The sequence below is a fragment of the Aquarana catesbeiana genome, linkage group LG10, assembly GCF_042186555.1.
Source record: "Aquarana catesbeiana isolate 2022-GZ linkage group LG10, ASM4218655v1, whole genome shotgun sequence".
In the NCBI taxonomy this organism is placed as follows: Eukaryota; Metazoa; Chordata; class Amphibia; order Anura; family Ranidae; genus Aquarana; species Aquarana catesbeiana.
This window is the reverse complement of record NC_133333.1, coordinates 5,499,139-5,519,796: the sequence shown is the minus strand read 5'-3', so window position 1 is coordinate 5,519,796 and position 20,658 is coordinate 5,499,139. Positions and strand designations below refer to the sequence as shown.

Genomic DNA, 20,658 nt, shown 5'->3' with positions numbered 1-20,658 from the left:
GTGGCAGCTTTGATGGGCACGGTGGCAGCTTTGATGGGCACGGTGGCTGTGTTTGATGGGCACAGTGGCAGCTTTTGATGGGCACAGTGGCAGCTTTTGATGGGCACAGTGGAAGCTTTGATGGGCACAGTGGCTGCATTTGATGGGCACAGTGGCAGCTTTGATGGGCACAGTGGCAGCTTTGATGGGCACAGTGGCTGTGTTTGATGGGCACAGTGGCAGCTTTGATGGGCACGGTGGCAGCTTTGATGGGCACAGTGGCTGCGTTTGATGGGCACAGTGGCAGCTTTTGATGGGCACAGTGGCAGCTTTGATGGGCACAGTGGCTGCGTTTGATGGGCACGGTGGCAGCTTTGATGAGCACAGTGGCTGTGTTTGATGGGCACAGTGGCAGCTTTTGATGGGCACAGTGGCAGCTTTGATGGGCACGGTGGCAGCTTTGATGGGCACGTTGGCTGTGTTTGATGGGCACAGTGGCAGCTTTTGATGGGCACAGTGGCAGCTTTTGATGGGCACAGTGGAAGCTTTGATGGGCACAGTGGAAGCTTTGATGGGCATAGTGGCTGCATTTGATGGGCACAGTGGCAGCTTTGATGGGCACAGTGGCAGCTTTGATGGGCACGGTGGCAGCTTTGATGGGCACAGTGGCTGTGTTTGATGGGCACAGTGGCAGCTTTTGATGGGCACAGTGGCAGCTTTGATGGGCACAGTGGCTGCATTTGATGGGCACAGTGGCAGCTTTGATGGGCACAGTGGCTGCGTTTGATGGGCACAGTGGCAGCTTTGATGGGCACAGTGGCTGTGTTTGATGGGCACAGTGGCTGTGTTTGATGGGCACAGTGGCAGCTTTTGATGGGCACAGTGGCTGCATTTGATGGGCACAGTGGCAGCTTTGATGGGCACAGTGGCAGCTTTGATGGGCACGGTGGCAGCTTTGATGGGCACAGTGGCTGTGTTTGATGGGCACAGTGGCAGCTTTTAAAGGGGCACAGACAGTGGCTGTGTGTGATGCACAACTTGAGCGTACTTAACTAGACAGTGTTAGACTTACTTGAGGCCGCCGGCCTGGTGCAGTACAGTGTGTCACTCACAGCAGCAAGGCAGAGTCAACTATCAAGGGCCATCTTTCCGCTCTGCTCCCTCTCCACGCTGTCTGAAGAACATGGCAGAGGTGGGCGGAGCTTGTTCACTAGCTGCTGGGGCGGCCGCGGCGCACTATGAATGCTGGGGCGGCCACGGCCTCTGACTGACATCACTGGTTGCTAGCTAGACGCTGGGTGGCCGGCGATTCTAGCAAGTGAGCAACCAGTGCAGTCAGTCAACTTAATCAGCAGATTGCAGCACTGAGGATCGGCCCTGGATGGGGCCCTCCAGACAAGTGGGGCCCCCAGGCAACTGCCCGGCGTGCCCAGTGGAAAAAACAGCCCTGACTGAAGCAAGTTATAAACTCATATCTAGCCTTAGGGCAGGACCACCAAATGTGGAGTAGGGTACCAGGCTCATTACAGCCCTCGGGGGGTGCCATTAGGGCCAGATTTGGATCATGTACCAAAAGAAAAATTAGTTTCCATGCATTTTTCTGGGCTAAAATATAAAGTGAGTATTTGAGGGTAGCCAACCATATTTTGTTCCAATCTGCTCGAATTGAGATTTTGGGAATGGGGGAAAACGACACTGCCCTGGTCCGCACAGCACACAATCTTATTCGCTTTGATCGTTGATTTGCCAATTCATCTTATTCTCAACATATGTTCCCCTCACAGCAGGTTGGTGAACATGTCTGCGCTCAGATCTGCCGGACATCGGGGATGGGGCAGACGGAGTTTAGCAGGAAAGGAACATTTTGACATTTAGAGAGGCTCCACCCGGCTGGTAGTATTGGCAGCGTTCCCCAGACTGTGTGAGAGACGAGCAGGATCCGTAGACAGGTGAGCCCAACCTTCACTCACTTCCTACTGCTGATCTCCATCAGGTAAGGAGCTAACAAAGGCAGTGGCAATGTACACCGATCAGCCATAACATTCTGACCACTGACAGGTAAAGTGAACATTGAGTGTCTGGTTACAATGTCATCTGAAAGTGGGCGGGATATATTAGTGGTAAGTGTAAGGGTTTGAGGGACTCTGACGAGGACCAGGTTGTTATGTCTAGACCAGGGGTCTCCAAAATTTCTGAGCAAAGGGCCAGTTTACTGTCCTTCAGACTTTAGGGGGGCCGGACTGTGTTAATTGGGAATAGAAAAGGTCCCGACGTCAGTGGGAAAAAATAACGCCCCATCATTTGTTTCAGTGGGCATAATTGTGCCCCATCTTCTGTGTCATTGGCCTAAGTTGTGCCCCATTGTTTGTATCATTAGGAGGAATTGTGCCCCATTGTTGGTGTCATTGGGAGGAATTGTGCCCCATTGTTGGTATCAGTGGATGAGATAGTGCCCTAAGGGCCGGATAAAAGCAAGCAAAGGGCCGCAGTTTGAAGACCACTGGTTCAGACGACTGGGGTCAGAGCAACTTCAACACTGCAGCTCTTGTGAGATGTTCCCAGTCTGCAGTGTTCAGGACCGACCAAAAGTGGTCGAAGGAGGGAGAACCAGTCAACCGGTTACAGGGTCGATGGGGGGCCAAGGCTCATTGATGGAGGTGAGGAGGGAAGGCTCATTGATGGAGGTGGGGACGGAAGGCTCATTGATGGAGGTGGGGGAGGGACGTTCATTGATTGAGGTGAGTGGGGACAGCTCATTGATGGAGGTGGGGAGGGAAGGCTCATTGATGGAGGTGGGGAGGGAAGGCTCATCGATAGAGGTGTGGAGGGAAGGCTCATTGATGGAGGTGTGGAGGGAAGGCTCATTGATGGAGGTGGGGGAGGGACGTTCATTGATTGAGGTGAGTGGGGACAGCTCATTGATGGAGGTGGGGGAGGGACGTTCATTGATTGAGGTGAGTGGGGACAGCTCATTGATGGAGGTGGGGAGGGAAGGCTCATTGATGGAGGTGGGGGGAGGCTCATTGATGGAGGTGGGGAGGGAAGGCTCATTGATGGAGGTGGGGAGGGAAGGCTCATTGATGGAGGTGGGGGGGAGGCTCATTGATGGAGGTGGGGAGGGAAGGCCAATTGATGGAGGTGGGGAGGGAAGGCTCATTGATGGAGGTGGGGAGGGATGGCTCATTGATGGAGGTGGGGAGGGAAGGCTCATTGATGGAGGTGGGGAGGGAAGGCTCATTGATGGAGGGGGGGAGGGAAGGCTCATTGATGGAGGTGGGGAGGGAAGGCTCATTGATGGGCGTGGGGAGGGAAGGCTCATTGATGGGCGTGGGGAGGGAAGGCTCATTGATGGAGGGGGGGAGGGAAGGCTCATTGATGGAGGTGGGGAGGGAAGGCTCATTGATGGAGGTGGGGGGGGGGGCTCATTGATGGAGGTGGGGAGGGAAGGCTCATTGATGGAGGTGGGGGGGGGCTTATTGATGGAGGTGGGGGGAAGAGCTACTGGAGCTCATATTGCTGGTGAAGCGAATGCTGGTTGTGATAGAAAGGTGTCAGAACACACAGTGCATCGCAGTTTGTTGTGTATGGGGCTGTGTAGCCGCAGACTGGTCAGGGTGCCGACCCGTGTCCACAGCCAAAAGCGCATACGATGGGCACGTGAGCATCAGAACTGGAGCGTGCAGCAATGGAAGAAGGTGGCCTGGTCTGGTTCAAGAATGGTTTGGGGAACACAGCAATGAGTTTGAGGTGTTGACTTGGCCTCCAATTTATCTAGATCTCAATCCAATCGAGCATTTGTGGGATGTGCTGAAAAACACAAGTCCGATCCATGGAGGTCCCACCTCCCAATTTACAGAACTTAAAGGATCTGCTACTGATGGCTTGGTACCAGATACCACAGCGTACCTTCAGAAGTCTAATGGAGTCCATACCTCAACGAGTCAGGGCTGTTTTGGTGGCAAAAGGGGGAACCTACCCAATATTAGGTGGGTGGATATGAGGTTATGGCTGATCTATGTAATTTCTCAAGTATTGTAGTCTGTGTTTTATTAACACTCCTGTGGTGAAATGGCAAAAACCTGGAACAGATTTTCTTTATTGTCCTGCAGAAAAATTCCTGAATTTTCACGCTGTTCCAGCCTGACCATGGCGACATCTCTGGTGACTCTCCTCGGCTTGGGTGAGCGATAACGTTTTTTTTCAGTTATTCTCCCTGTAAAGTATGATATGGAGGAAAACACAAAAACGACAAAATCCTAAAATCACAAGAATTTTATTCAACACATAATAAAAATATATCATGGCCGGTCAAAGTTTCTATCATTATTTTTACAAAAACTTACAGAAAATATCTCTACTCTCTCCACATATTACATCAATTACAAAGGGTTCTTGCTTTTGAATGACATTGGTTATGTGGAGCGGCCCGGCGCATTTCTACAAACTGTCTTCTTCAGGGGTAAACGTGGTACATAGATAATACAGGGACCGAGTGAAACATCAGACATATGGATTAAAAATATAGATTGATAAATTATCATCAGTCTATATTTTCAACACACTGGCTGATGTTACTCTCTGCCCTCATATTATATACGTAACACCCCAGAAGAAGTGTGTTGAAATGCGTCAGTGGGCTCCATATGCGTTAGCCCAGAAGAAGTGTGTTGAAATGCGTCAGTGGGATCCATATGTGTAATGTCATTCAAAGGCAAGATCTGTTTCTAATTGATGTAATATGTACAGAGAGTAGAGGTATAATTTCCACATTACATCAATTACACACAATTCTTACCTTTGAATGACTTTAAATGTATGGAGCCATCCAACGCATTTCAAGAAGCTGTCTTCCTCGGGGGTAAATGTGGTACATATATAATAAAAGGACTGAGGTGAACATCAGCCATGGGGATTAAAAATAGAGACTAATGATATTTCATCAATCTATATTTTTAATCCATATGGCTGATGTTTCCCTCGGTCCCTGTATTATATGTACCACATTTACCCCCGAAGAAGACAGTTTGTTGAAACACGTAGGGTCGCTCTATATGTGTAATGCCATTTAAAAGCAACATCTGTTTGTAATTGTGTAATATGTGGAGAGAGTAGAAGTATATTTTCCATATGACACCAATTACAGACAGATTACACATGTGGAGCCATCCAACATGTTTCAACAAGTTGCTTTCTTCAGGGTAAATGTGGTACATTTATAATACAAGGACCGAGGGAAACATCAGCAATGTGGATCAAAAATATAGATCGATGATATCTTATCAAGCTAAATGTTTATTCCATATGGCTGAGGTTTCCTTGCTCCCTGTATTATATGTACTATATGTACCACATTTACCCCTGAAGAAGACAGTTTGTTGAAACGCGTATGGTCACTCTACATGTACACTGTCATTCAAAATCAAAATCTGTTTGCAATTGAAGTAATATGTGGCGAGAGTAGAGGTATAAATTCCATAAAACATCAATTACAAACAGATCTTGCCTTTGAATGACATTAAACATATGGAGCTATCCAACGCATTTCAACAAGCTGTCTTCTTCAGGGATTAGTGTGGTATATATAATACAGGGAGCAAGGGAAACATCAGACATGTTGATTTAAAATTTTGATTGATGATATTTTATCAAGCAATATTTTGGATCCATATGGCTGATGTTTCCCTCAGGTCCCTGTATTATATATGTACCACATTTTACCCTGAAGAAGACAGTTTGTTGAAACGCATCCGGTCGCTCTACATGAATACCGTCATTCAAAAGCAATATCTGTTTATAATTGATGAAAGATGTAGGAGAGAGTAGAGATATATTTTCTATATTACATCAATTACAAACAGATCTTGCTTTTGAGTGATATTACACATGAGGAGCCTACCGACGCATTTCAACTGTCTTCTTCAGGGATTAATGTGGTACATACATAATACAAGGGCCAAGGGAAACATCAGCCATATAGATTAAAGATAAGGATTGATGAAACATATCATCCATCTATATTTTTAACCCACATGGCTGAGGTTTCCCTCGGTCCCTGTATTATATATGTACCTCATTAACCCCTGAAGGAGACAGCTTGTTGAAATGCGTCAAATGGTTCCACATGTGTAATATCATTCAAAAGCAAGATCTGTTTGTAATTGATGTAGTATGTGGAGAGAGTAGAGGTATATTTTCCATATCACATCAATTAGAAACAGATCTTGCTTTTGAATAACATTACACATGTGGAGCCATCCGACGCGCTTCAACTGTCTTCTTCAGGGTTAAATGTGCTACATATATAACACAGGGACCGAGGGAAACGTCAGCCATATGGGTTAAAAATATAGATGGATGATATTTGATCATTCTATATTTTTACACCATATGGCTGACGTTTCTCTCGTTCCCTATATTATATATGTCCCACATTTATCCCTGAAGAAGACAGTTTGTTGAAACGCGCAGTGTCGATCCACATGAATAAGATCATTCAAAAGCAATATCTGTGTCATGTACCTGGTGGAGGCTGGGTTGATGAGAGGACTTCCCTTACACCTGTTGTCCTGTTTCCCCTGGGGTTGGTGACCGGGTATAACAGGGTACAGAGTGGCATGGGTGCCTTTAGGAGATCCGGGTCGGGAGATCTTGTAGCAGATGCAGAGCTGAAGGCTTGGCTGCAGACAAGCTGGCAGATGCAGGATCTCAGATGCGGGATCAGGCGGGCAGAAGTTGGCAACAACTGGACAGCAGAGGTAGAGAACCAGGAACCAGGAGAGAGGAGTCAGGGCCCTGGCCAAAGGGGCGAGCAGAGCTGCCCAGCACTGACTGCAACTCTATAAACTAGCTAAGGTTGGCCATAGTTTTTATCAGTAGGAGGGCCGATCAACAAAAATACCACCTACACATGTGAGATGGATGGAGGAATCCTCCCCATTGGGACATTAGATTCTCATACAGGGGACTCCTCTGCTGCCAGAATACACTGATCAGTGGCTGCAGCCTGTTGATCGAGAAACATTTTCCAGTAGCCCCGATTGCCAGAAGTCAATTCTTATATCATACTCTGTCGAGCAGGAACGGCCATAGGTGGATCAAAATTCTGGCCAAATTTGGACCCATCTATAGGCAGCCGGTTCCAACTCTGCTGTGGGGAGGGGAGGTGGGATTGGACCTGAATGTTTATTGGGAACATTGGTGACCCCCCCCCCCCTTTTTTTTTTTTTTTTCTCCATGCAGGGATGTTGGCTCAGACATATGGCGGAGTCATTCAGTTTGGTCTCATGATAGATAAAGTGGTTCGCAGACCGCCAATATTTTCATACGCATTTTATGGGTGCCACTGCGGTGCCGGAGGGAGCGGGTGGCCTGTGGACAACATTGACTGGTGAGTAAGGCCGTGTGCATTATATACAGTCATATTTGTCAGTCATTGATCCTGCGGATAGGCCACATTCTCAGTGATGTCACCGCTCTCTAGTGAATGGATAGGCTGCATTCTCAGTGATGTCACCGCTCTCTAGTGAATGGATAGGCCGCATTCTCAATGATGTCATCGCTCTCTAGTGATTGGATAGGCTGCATTCTCAGTGATGTCATCGCTCTCTAGTGATTGGATAGGCTTCATTCTCAGTGATGTCACCGCTCTTTAGTGAATGGATAGGCTGCATTCTCAGTGATGTCACCGCTCTCTAGTGAATGGATAGGCTGCATTCTCAGTGATGTCACTGCTCTCTAGTGATTGGATAGGCTGCATTCACAGTGATGTCATCGCTCTCTAGTGATTGGATAGGCTGCATTCTCAGTGATGTCATCGCTCTCTAGTGATTGGATAGGCTTCATTCTCAGTGATGTCACCGCTCTCTAGTGAATGGATAGGCTGCATTCTCAGTGATGTCACCGCTCTCTAGTGAATGGATAGGCTGCATTCTCAGTGATGTCACCGCTCTCTAGTGAATGGATAGGCTGCATTCTCAGTGATGTCATTGCTCTCTAGTGATTGGATAGGCTGCATTCTCAGTGATGTCACCGCTCTCTAGTGATCGGATAGGCTGCATTCTCAGTGATGTCACCGCTCTCTAGTGAATGGATAGGCTGCATTCTCAGTGATGTCATTGCTCTCTAGTGATTGGATAGGCTGCATTCTCAGTGATGTCACCGCTCTCTAGTGAATGGATAGGCTGCATTCTCAGTGATGTCATTGCTCTCTAGTGATTGGATAGGCTGCATTCTCAGTGATGTCACCGCTCTCTAGTGATCAGATAGGCTGCATTCTTCCTGTATATACACCTTGCTGTAATGAATTATATACACCTTCCTCTCTGTGTTCCTCTCCAGGTGCTGTCACATCCATGATTGCTGTTTTGATTCTATCTCCAGCAGAAGATGTTACCCACACTGGGTCCTCTACAGATACGATTACATCGATGGAGACATAACTTGCTGTAAGACCAATCACCATCCATAGACTGCAGTCAGGATCGTACAATCTGTGTCTTATCCCCATAGACGGTACAATCAGCACCAGCTTCCCACATCCATGCCAAGGGCTGTCCATCTTCTAGAAACATCTCTAATGCTTGAAACACTATTAACGTAGGGAGAGCATTTAGACTCCATGTTTACGATGTTCAAATATTTCATCGTAGAGAATTTTTATTATATACAGAGGAATGGCAGAGAGATTCAGCTACTGATGTCCCCATATTACCCTAATGCAGGGGGCTCCAGACGTTTGAAACAAAGGGCTAGTTTATGGTTCTTCAGACATTAGAGGGGCCGGACTGTGACAATTGGGTGTACAAAGGGTCCCGAAGTTGGTGGGGAAAAAAAACAATGCCCCATCATTGGTATCAGTGTGAGGAATAGTGCCCCTTCTGGTGTCAGTGGGAGGAATAGTGCCCCATCATTGGTGTCAGTGGGAGGAATAGTGCCCCATCATTGGTATCAGTGGGAGGAATAGTGCCCCATCATTGGTATCAGTGGGAGGAATAATGCCCCTTCTGGTGTCAGTGGGAGGAATAGTGCCCCTTCTGGTGTCAGTGGGAGGAATAGTGCCCCATCATTGGTGTCAGTGGGAGGAATAGTGCCCCTTCTGGTGTCAGTGGGAGGAATAGTGCCCCATCATTGGTGTCAGTGGGAGGAATAGTGCCCCTTCTGGTGTCAGTGGGAGGAATAGTGCCCCTTCTGGTGTCAGTGGGAGGAATAGTGGCCCCCTGTACGTGAGGCCATGAACGTAATGAATACGGATTTATCCAAAGTTACGAATTATCCAAGATCACGAATGCCGCATCTAAACGAATGGAACGTAATGAATTAATAAAAAAAATGTAAAAAAAGGTCTTTTATTATTAACCACTAGGCGCCCGCGTTATAGCCGAAAGACGGCTACAGCGCGGACTCCAATTGCCGGGAGGGCGTCCCTGGACGTCCTCCTGTTTACTTCCGCATTGCGCACTCCCGCGGGCGCGCATCGCGGAAGTTTTGTGCTGGCCGTGTCCCTCGGACACGGCCAGTCACAGATCGCCGTAAACGGCCAATGACAGCGGCCGTTTACAGTGCGATCGCTCTACCAATGAGAGAGGATCTCATATATAAACATATGAGATCATCTCTCATCGCCGGCTCTCCCTCCTCACACAGTGACAGCGTGCGAGGAGGGAGAGCGAACCGCTGCTGCGGTAAGTGTAAAAAAAAAAAAGAAAAATAAAAGTGTCCCCACTGTTATCTGTCCTGCCATCTGCCCCCAGTGCCATGTATAAATGCCATCTGTCATCAGTGCCACATAGTGCCATTTGTCATCAGTGCCACCTGTCAGTGTCACGTGCCATCTGTCATCAGTGTCACGTGTCATCAGTGCCACGTATCAGTGCCATCTGTCATCAGTGCCACGTATTAGTGCCATCTGTCATCAGTGCCACGTATTAGTGCCATCTGTCATCAGTGCCATGTATTAGTGCCATCTTTCATTAGTGCCACGTGTCATCAGTGCCACATATTAGTGCCATCTGTCATCAGTGCCATTTGTCATGAGCGCCACATGTCATCAGTGCCACATATTAGTGCCATCTGTCATCAGTGTCACGTGTCATCAGTGCCACGTATTAGTGCCATCTGTCATCAGTGCCATTGGTCATCAACGCCACATGTCATCAGTGCCACATATTAGTGCCATCTGTCATCAGCGCCACATGTCATCAGTGCCACATATTAGTGTCACGTGTCATCAGTGCCACGTATTAGTGCCATCTGTCAGTGCCACGTATTAGTGCCATCTGTCAGTGCCACGTATTAGTGCCATCTGTCAGTGCCACGTATTAGTGCCATCTGTCATCAGTGTCACGTATTAGTGCCATCTGTCATCAGTGCCACGTATTAGTGCCATCTGTCATCAGTGCCATGTATTAGTGCCATCTGTCATCAGTGCCATGTATTAGTGCCATCTGTCATCAGTGCCACATCAGTGCCACGTATCAGTGCCATTTGTCATCAGTGCCCTGTCAGTGTCACATGTCATTGTCCTGGTTCTCCAGGGCCTTCAAAAGTGTAATAGGTAGTCAACAAGTCAGATGTGTAATTTATGCTCCTAGAACACCTGATGGCGCTCCCTGCATGTTGGGCCTCTCTATGTGGCCAGGCTGTGAAAAAGTCCCACACATGTGGTATTGTAATACTCAGGAGGAGTAGCAGAATGTATTTTGGGGTGTCATTTGTGGTATACACATGCCATGTGAGAGAAATAACCTATTACAGTGACAATTTTGTGGGGAAAAAAAAAAAAAAAAATCTTCATTTTGCAAAGAATTGTGGGAAAAAATGACCACATCAAAAACCTCACCATGCATCTTACTAAATACCTTAGAATGTCTACTTTCAAAAAAGGGGTCATTTGGGGGGTATTTGTACTTTCCTGACTTGTTCGGGTGGCAAGAAATGAGATAGGCCGCCAGTACATCAGATGTGATCAATTTTTTATGATTTGCACCATAACTTGTAGACTCTCTAACTTTCACAAAGACCAAATAATATCCACTAATTTGGGTTATTTTTACCAAAGATATGTAGCAGTATAAATTGTGGCCAAAATGTATGAAGAAAAATTACTAATTTGCAAAATTTTATCACAGAAACAAAGAAAAATGCGTTTTTTTTCAAAATTTTCAGTCTTTTTTCATTTATAGCGCAAAAAATAAAAAACCCAGAGGTGATCAAATACCACCAAAATAAAGCTCTATTTGTATGAAAAAAAGGACAAAAAATTCATTTGGGTACAGTATTACATGACGGAGTAATTGTCATTCAAAGTGTGAGAGCGCTGAAAGCTGAAAATTGGTCTGGTCACGAGGGGGGGTTTAAGTGCCCAGTTGTCAAGTGGTTAATTAGTTACGTTCCATTTGTTTAGATGCGGCATTCGTTATTTCGGATAATTCGTAACTTTGGATACATTCGTATTCGTTACATTCACTAACAGCCAAATTTGAAAGGAAATTCCCATACTTATAATTTAATAGTTAATTGTCTCTCTTATTTTCGAATTTCTAAATTTACTCGAAATAACGAATTTCGATCATATTGAATGACCCGAAAAACGGAAAAAAAACAAAAACAAATTAAACAAAAACAAACACAATTTTTTGGCAGTGCACACGTGTAGTAAATATAACATTATAGCCACTAGATGGAGCCAATGATCATAAAAAAAACATATTTGGCAAGATATCAGGAATATTTGTGATATGTGTGAATTCCAGAGACTTGCACAGAACATTTTTCTGAAGGATAAACAACATAATTAATAGAAGGATAATACATTTTTTTTAAAGTTTGCAGCAGATAGTTGAGCAGCCACCATGACAAAGAACTGATTCAATCTGAACGGGATTATCTTTGCTGTAGAGTCCAGGGGGAGGCAACCTGGGGGCCCTCCAGCTGTTGTGGAACTACATTTCCCATCAGGCATTGCAAAGCTGGCAGTTACAATTACTCCCAGAGGCATGATGGGACTTGTAGTTCTGCAACAGCTGGAGGGCCCCCCAGGTTTCCTACCCCCTGCTGTAGACGGACTGAGCTGACCTCCTCTATTTATTTCCCACCAGTGGACAATCAGTTGGACGGATGCGCCAGGCGGGCCTGCGAGTGTGACCGGGAGGCGGTCCTCTGTTTCAAGAGACACAACGCAACGTATTCCCCCTCCAACAACTTCTATCCCAAATCCACGAGATGCGACGAGCTCCAGCCGCCCTGCGACCTCAGCCCTCTGACCTGGAACTAAGGCCGAGGGGGCCCGCTGGTCTCTTTTAGGCGGCCATCATTAAATCATGTGTTGAAATGGCTCTGATATTTCTGGTGATGTTTTACAAATAGAATGTTTATATATATATCTACAAAGTGTTTTATGAAATGGAAGGGGAGCTCTCGGTCAGGGCCGGTGCTACCACCAGGCAGACGCCTAGGGCGCACTGCTGCCTAGGGAATTAAGTGCTCCGCGCTGCCTAAATCAGTAATAGCAGCTAACACAACAAACCTGAAATATTTGTTAAAATCATAAAAAGTGCTACACTTAAGCACCTTTTTCTGCTGCCTAGGGAGCCCGGGCACTGGTGTTCCTATTCTCTTCTCTCTGCAGCAAGCAACGAAGTCTTAGAATCAGCAGGCAGCCGCCGCTCCAATCGCACACAGTGTCAGAGGCGCAGCGGCGGCGGAGGACTGTGTCCCGACTCTGAATGAATGGAAGCAAACATTCATTGATGGGCGCTGGTGAGGCTGCATTAATGGGCACTGGTGAGGCTGCATTTGATGGGCGCAAAAAAGGTGGGGTATACATGGGCAGGGCAAAGGGGGGTGGAGTCAGGGGGGGGGGGGGGGGGGGGGGCAAAATGAGGTTTTGCCAAGGGTGTCAAAAATCCTTGCACCAGCCCTGCTCTCTGTATGTGAAATCCTGTACAGGGCGCCCTCTAGAGGACCCTTTACAGTATTACACACACACATATACACAAAGTCTACACACCCCTGATAAAATGTCAGGATTCTGTGATGTAAAAATGGGACAAAGTTATTTCAGAACTTTTTCCACCTTTAATGTGACCTATAAACTCAGGTTGAACAACAAACTGAAATCTTTTAGGTGGAGAGAAGTAAAGATAAAAAACTAAAATAATATTGTCACCTAAGTTTGCACACCCCTTACACTAATACTTTGGTGAAGCCCCTGTTGATGTTATTCCAGCACTCAGTGTTTTTGGGGAGGAGTCTATCAGCGTGGCACATCTTGGCTTGGCAATATTTGCCCCAAAACACTCCAAATCTGTCAGATTGCGAGGGCATCTCCTGTGCACAGCCTCTTCACGTCACCCCACAGATTTTCAATGGGGTTCAGGTCTGGGCTCTGGCTGGCCATTCCAAAACTGTAAATGAAACTGAAAGATGAAGTTCCTCTTCATGTTGAGCTTTCTAGTAGAAGCCTGAAGGTTTTGTGCCAATATTGACTGGTATTTGGAACTGTTCATAATTCCCTCTACCTTGACTAAGGCCCCTGTTCCAGCTGAAGAAAAACAGCCCAAAGCATGATGCTGCCACCACCACGCTTCACGGTGGGTATGGTGTTCTTTTGGTGATGTGCAGTGTGTTGTTTTTGCGCCAAACATATCTTTGGAATTATGGCCAAAAAGTTCAGCCTTGGTTTCATCAGACCACAACACATTTTCCCTCAGGCTTTTAGAAGACTTCAGATGTGTTTTGCAAAATTTAGCCGGGCTTGGGTTTTTTTTTTTTCTTCCTAAGTCTTCCGTCATTCTACCCCACAGCCCAGGACATATGAAGAATACGGGAGATTGTTGTCACCACACAGCCAGTACTTGTCAGATATTCCTGCAGCTCCTTTAATGTTGCTGGGGGCCTCTTGGCGGCCTCCCTGACCAGTTCTCTTCTCGTCTTTTCATCCATTTTGGAGGGACGTCCGAGTTTCTTGGTGATCGTCACTGTTGTGCTATATTTTCTCCACTTGATGATGACTGTCTTCACTGTGTTCCATGTAGGGCTGGGAGATTTTCTTAAAAAAAAAACAAAAAAAAAAAAAAACTCATGCCCGCAGCGCCTCAGGACCGGCGCGGTGAAAAAAAAAAAAAAAAAAAATCTAAAAGAATCGATTTGCTTAAATTTTGAATCGATTTGACCTCTCAACTCGATTCAAGATTTAAATCGATTTTTTCCCCAGCCCTAGTTCCATGGTATATCTATGCTTTGGACCCTTCTCCTGACTGATACCTTCTAACAATGAGATCCCTCTGATGATTTGGAAGCTCTCTAAGGACCGTGGCTTTTGCTGTAGGATGCCACTAAGAAATGTCAGGAAAGACCTACTAGGACAGCTGGGATTTTATTTGGGGTTAATCAGAGGCACTTTAATGATGGCCGGTGTGTACTGACTGCTATTTAACATGGGTTTGAATGTGATTTCTGAATTCTGAACACAGCTACATCTCCAGTTATAAGAGGGTGTGCACATTATGCAACCACATTATTTTATTTTTACTCCCCCCCCCCCTAAAAGATTTCAGTTTGTTTTTCAACTGAGTTGTACAGTTTATAGGTCACATTAAAAGGTGGACAAAAAGTTTTGAAATTATTAGTTTGTTTTGTCTCATTTTTTTTTTTTTACATCACAAAAACCTGACATTTTAACAGGGGTGTGCAGACTTCTTTATATCTCTGATAGATAGATAGATATCTCTCCATCATATCTATCTCTCTAGATCTATATATAAATATAAAATAGATATATTATATATATATATATATATATAAAACACATCTGTGTATTAGAGAATAAATATATATATATATATATATATATATATATATATATATATATATCTATCTCTATCTCATATATATATATATATATATATATATATATATATATATATATTACTGAGTGTGGTGCTTGTTTGCTCTTCTTATAGTTTGCATACACCAAGTCTGATCTGTATACACATTTTTTTTCTTTATTTAAAATAGAATTTTCCAGACATAGAATTAACCAACTCTGCTGGTGCATAACCAGAGATCGCAGTACCAAATGTTCATGGCGGGCAGATTTGCTGGATTTACATCGCCCGGAGCAAACATTGCCTCTTACCTGCCACAAAGGCAGGAAGAAAAAACAAAAAAAAACAAAAAAAGTGCTTCATGCAGAATCCTTCTAATAGGAACAAACTCGTTAGGAATGGCTATCGGAAAGACTTTCTGGTTCAAAAGCGCCCACAGACATCATCCGGACAGTATTCACCTGGGAGCGCCCGTTCCAGTACAGGACACATGACGTGTGTCCCCAGCATGCACCACAAAACACTGAACATCAGAGGAACAAAAATGGTGGCAGCCACAAGGCACTGTGGGGTTGGTTTTCCATGAGAGAAGCCCTGACGCCTGAAGGAAGAAGGAGGTGGCACCACCTGAAAGTGTCCAGTGTGAATCATAGAAACCAGGAAGGGAACCGCAGAGAGGCTTTATTAGCCAATAAAAGTCAAATGTTTAGAGCGGCAAAAGCCTTCACAACCGTAACGCTTGCCTGGTCCCCGTCCTCATCCCGCTGGTTATTGTCCGTGTTACTACCACGCAGGTCCTGCACCCGCTGCCGGTGCCTCTCCTCCTGCCGCTTCTTCTTCTGCAGTCGCTGCTGCTCCTTCCGCTGCTTATTACTCAACTGCAAAGACAGAGAGAAAGAGAGAAAGAGAGAGAGAGAGCAAGAGAGCGAGAGAGCGAGAGAGCGAGAGAGCGAGAGAGCGGAGAGAGAGAGCAAAAGAGAAAGAGAGAGAGAGAGAGAGAAAGAGAGAGAGAGAGAAAGAGAGAAAGAGAGAGAAGAGAGAGAAAGAGAGGAGAAAGAGAGAAAGAGAGAAAGAGAGAAAGAGAGAAAGAGAGAAAGAGAGGAAAGAGAGAGGTTACAGAAACTCTACAAAACAAAACTCGATATTCCTGTACAGATGTCACTACAGAGGTCAGGAGTGTTGTGGTTTTATTGCAACCACTAGGGGCAGTGTGGTAAACGTACCTTTTGGCTGGGGTTGTCTTTGTTCTCATCTGGAACGTTCTTCGGATCGGCGGTCTCCCTCGATTGCTCCAGCTTTGGTCCAGTTCTGCTCTTGGATACGTCGCTGTGATTTTCTGTGTGTTCCGGACCCTCGTAGCAGACGCGTCCTTCAGCTATGCATTCCGTGCTGCCGTCTGCTAACATTAGATAAAAGGAAATCAGCTAAAACTGAAGCACTCCGAATCTGGTGCAGCTGTGCATAGTTGCCAATCAGCTTCTAACTCCAGCTTGTTCAATAAAGCTTTGTCAATGAAACCTGGAAGCTGATCGCTTCTCTGCAGAGCTACACCAGATTTTGCTCTCTCTAAGTTTTAGCGAATCTCCCATCCCAGTGATTATATGAAGGCAGGAGGCTTCATTAAAAAAAAAAAAAAAAAAAAAAGACTCACTTGCAGATGTCATTGCAGGGTTCATTTGTTTAATACTGTAATTGTCAGATAAAATTACAGTATTAAGAAAAACTGTCCTAAATTTAAATAAAAAAATATGTATGAAATAAAAGCGATTTCTGTCCTTAAAGTGTTACTAAACCCACAACAGTAAAATCAGTCTGTATTATGTAGTAAAGCATGCTTGCTATACTCACTGTGGAATCTAAAGTGTTTAATCCTCTGCATTGTGTAAAAAGGCGTTTGATCCTGTCTTCTCTGATCCTCCCCTTCTTTTACTGTACCCTAGTCAGCAGCTGATAGAACAGAGCCTTGGAGGCACTCTGCATATGCTCAGTTTGGAGTGTATTGCTAGAGCGCTTTTTTGGGAAGGTGCATGTGTTCAGGACGGTTTAGAGAGAGGGTCAGGGGTCCTGCAGCCTCATAGGACAGTCAGAGGAGAATGAAAACTCCTCCTACAAGCTTTAACCAGTGCTTGGCTAGACACTGATAGAAGTCACTGCTATATACTGCTAATGAGAAAAGGTATTTAATGTATTTAGCCCTTTATATTTACTAAAAGAATTGCATTTCCATGTTCTGTGTACTGTGGGAGAGCAGATATAGTGAATGCAGGCTTCTGGAGAGAGCAGATATAGTGAGTGCAGAGTCCTGGGGAGAGCAGATATAGTGAATGCAGGCTCCTGGGGAGAGCAGATATAGTGAATGCAGGCTCCTGGGGAGAGCAGATATAGTGAATGCAGAGTCCTGGGGAGAGCAGATATAGTGAATGCAGAGTCCTGGGGAGATCAGATATAGTGAATGCAGGCTCCTGGGGAGAGCAGATATAGTGAATGCAGGCTCCTGGGGAGAGCAGATATAGTGAATGCAGGCTCCTGGGGAGATCAGATATAGTGAATGCAGAGTCCTGGGGAGAGCAGATATAGTGAATGCAGGCTCCTGGGGAGAAGCAATATAGTGAATGCAGAGTCCTGGGGAGAGCAGATATAGTGGAATGCAGGCTCCTGGGAGATCAGATATAGTGAATGCAGAGTCCTGGGGAGATCAGATATAGTGAGTGCAGGCTCCTGGGGAGATCAGATATAGTGAATGCAGGCTCCTGGGGAGATCAGATATAGTGAATGCAGGCTCCTGGGGAGATCAGATATAGTGAATGCATTTATTCAGGTAGTAATCATAGAATTGTCAAGTTGGCGAATGCTAAAGTTGGACTGGACATCTAGTCATCAATGACCTCAAATTTGGTGCTCCAAATTTTATAATTTTATGTCATAGACGGATCTGTACCGTTTCCCTAAAGCAGCCGTCTGCATCTCAATTCGGCAACAGCTGCTGAGACAGAACCAGTACTGGAGAGATTTGAGGAAGGTGAACTAACTGCCGGCCTCAGAACTGGATCACATAGTGCTACCTATAACAGTAATGGGGTATAAATTTGGAGATTTCCCGGAGGGGTCCCACAGGGAAGAGGCCGGATGTGAAAAAAAAAAAAAAAATCATATCACCGAATGATAAATTCAGACATTGAGAATATTTACCGATTAGTTCAGCTCTTCGATCTGCAGGATGACCTGATAGTAGATTCTACATCGAAGCTTTCGGCTTCCAGACTCTGCAGGAATCAGGCGAACGTCCTGGGCACAGAAAGACGGAGAATGATTATTAATAAAAAAAAAATACAGATAAAAACCTAAAAAGCATACGATTCCCTGTAAGGACAATCAAACTGCAGATTTTTGCTTATTTTGGGCAAGGGGACATTTTTTAAATGTGCATTCACTGCCATGTTGCCACTGTAGCCAATCAGCACTGGTACAATGAGGGGCTCTGTATCTGGGGGGGGGGGGGGGTAGGAGGCAGAGCACCCCTTTGGACCCCTCCTCCAGCGGCACGAAGACCCCTGCATCCTCCATGTCAAAGGGGCCAAGATGAGGATTTCTTTATTCTAAGGAGGGAGGAAAAAAATAAAATAAAGGAGGAGCCAGAATATTCAGAAAAGGGATCAAAAATTGCTAAACTGCTGGAGGACTTTAACCTCTTGCTCAGTTCTTTTACTGCAGGCTTAGCGACGTACTGGAACATCACTGAGCACGTGTGCAATCCCATGACTGCTGTGTCCATCACTGTGCTCACAGCGGCCGGGGTATCATGTGAAAAGCTATGACCAATGATGGAGATCACATGATTATAATGTAAACAAAACCGTAATGAATTGCTTCCATACATGACTGTTTTGCTTACTATTAACTTTTACTATTAAATTAACTTACTAACTAATTTACTATTACTAGAAAAAAAAAGAGAAAACACCCTTCATCACAATAGTAAAGTGTCACTATGGTTAAAAAAAAAAAATAATAAACAGCATAAAAAAGGGAAAACATTTTTTTTTTTGCTCCAATTTTTTAAAAAAAAGTTCCTTTTTTTTTTTTTTTTTTTTTTAAATTATATGATGATGCTGTACTGCACTGCTGACAGTACGGAAAAAAGAAATTGTGAAAAACACAATTTTATTTAATGTTAATATTTTTCAAAAAGCTGTGACAAAAAAATTACAACTTTAAAAAACCCGCCATGCTCTTACCAAATGCCTCAGGACTGTCTACTTTTCCAAAAAAGGAGTCATTAGGGGGGTATTTGTACTGACTTGGCATTTTCGGGCCTCAAGAAATAAGATCAGTACATTGGGATTGATCACATTTTTATATATATATATATATATATATATTATATATATATTATATATATATATATATATATATATATATCCCAGACTAAATAATTATACACTGATTTGGGTTGTTTTTACCAAGAAAATGGAGTAGAACTCATTCGTATAAACAAAAAAAAAAAAAAAGAAGAAAAAAAATGAAGCAGAATACATTTTGGCCTAAATTTATGAAGAAAGATTATTTGTTTGCAAAATTTAATAAAAACAAACTAAGAAAAATTTGTCTTTTTTTTTTTAATTTTCTGTATGTTCTTGTTTATATCAGAAAAATACAAAACACCCAATGGTGATTTCAATATCCAAAAAAAAAAAAAAAAAAAGCTCTATTTGTGTAAAAAAAAAAAAAAAGATATAAAATTTAATTTGTAATACACAGTGTTGCATGACCCAAGCAATTGCCAGTTAAAGTAGTGCAGTGCTATAAATGGCTTGGACATGAAGGGGGGGTAAAATCTTCCAGTGGTGAAGTGGTTAAAAGAAGGAAATTTTTTAGAATTTTATTAATATTACACACAAATATTTTGTATCCTCATATTTCAGCCCAGCAGCGTTTTCATGGCTCATCTAAAAAGTTCCTTTTCCTCAACAGAGCCCAAAATTCTGAAAGCTCAGATTACACAGTCAGCTGACTGAGTGTAAGACCCCCATACACACTATTAGATTTTCTACAGATTTTTGTCTTCAGATTTACCAAAACATATAATATGAGGTCAAACCTTAAGAGTTTCAATGTGTATGCAATGAGGCCCGGGCCCCTTCCCACTACATGGTATTAGTAAATCTGAAGACAAAAATCTGCAGAAAATCTGATAGTGTGTTATGGAGGGCCAACTCTCACTACATGAACCATTAATCGCTCCGGGGTCTCTCCTCCCATTTACCGCACAGCCAGCTGGCGTTGCGCACTTTCTGCCAACCGCGTCCCCCCCCCCGCCGCTCATCTGACGAATTGGACTTTTGCTTCCCTTTGCGATTGGCCTCGTCTTTGGACAACGTCTGCGGGAGAATGAAAACAGAACAGTCAGATCCCTGGAAACATACAAGATCGTTCCGCCTCTCGCCAGCGATAGCCAATCGGGTATCATTGTGTAGTCTACCTGCAAATACTTCAACACACCTCGTACAGCAAACACTTCCTGGGGCAGCGGATGTGCAAACTTTATGCCGCTTTTTGGCATTTGGTGCGCTCGGATAAAAGCGGCCCGGTCATTCCTAAATGGGCGGCACACATGAAAAAGAATGGAAGTGGGTCGCTATCGAATGAAAATCTTTTTTTTTTTTTTTTTTTACAACTCCCAAAACTGAACTTTGAAAAATAAAATAAAAATGCTTCCTATGGAGCAAATACATTTAGGATCTCATTCCACACGGGGGCTTCAGAGCCCCTGCACAGCGAGAAGAGTCATTCGTTTATGTTTTGGGACGTGGCGTGACGCTGCATGCGGGCAGCTTATAGAAGTGAATGGAGATGC

General features: G+C 44.6%; 2 protein-coding genes across 3 annotated transcripts; one reads left to right on the top strand and one right to left on the bottom strand.

The window, feature by feature from the left end:
* The first annotated feature begins 1,852 nt into the window (after positions 1 to 1,852).
* Positions 1,853 to 12,311, top strand: LOC141110264 (phospholipase A2-like). Of its 2 annotated transcripts, none has more exons than XM_073601548.1 (5): positions 1,853 to 1,928; positions 4,089 to 4,159; positions 7,219 to 7,366; positions 8,317 to 8,423; positions 12,075 to 12,311. In XM_073601548.1, exons 2-5 carry the CDS (start codon positions 4,126 to 4,128, stop codon positions 12,248 to 12,250), a joined length of 465 nt encoding a protein of 154 aa, XP_073457649.1. In that variant the 5' UTR covers positions 1,853 to 1,928; positions 4,089 to 4,125; the 3' UTR covers positions 12,251 to 12,311. The 2 variants fall into 2 exon arrangements, with proteins under 2 accessions (XP_073457649.1, XP_073457648.1); XM_073601547.1 differs by having other exon boundaries at positions 1,882 to 1,972.
* Positions 12,312 to 17,555: 5,244 nt separating this feature from the next.
* LOC141110263 (OTU domain-containing protein 3-like) lies at positions 17,556 to 18,067 on the bottom strand (the record flags this gene model as incomplete). The annotated part of the gene is given in 1 exon segment (XM_073601546.1): positions 17,556 to 18,067. A coding segment is annotated over 1 exon segment (66 nt), but the record flags the coding sequence as incomplete, so codon positions are not given.
* Positions 18,068 to 20,658: the final 2,591 nt, after the last annotated feature.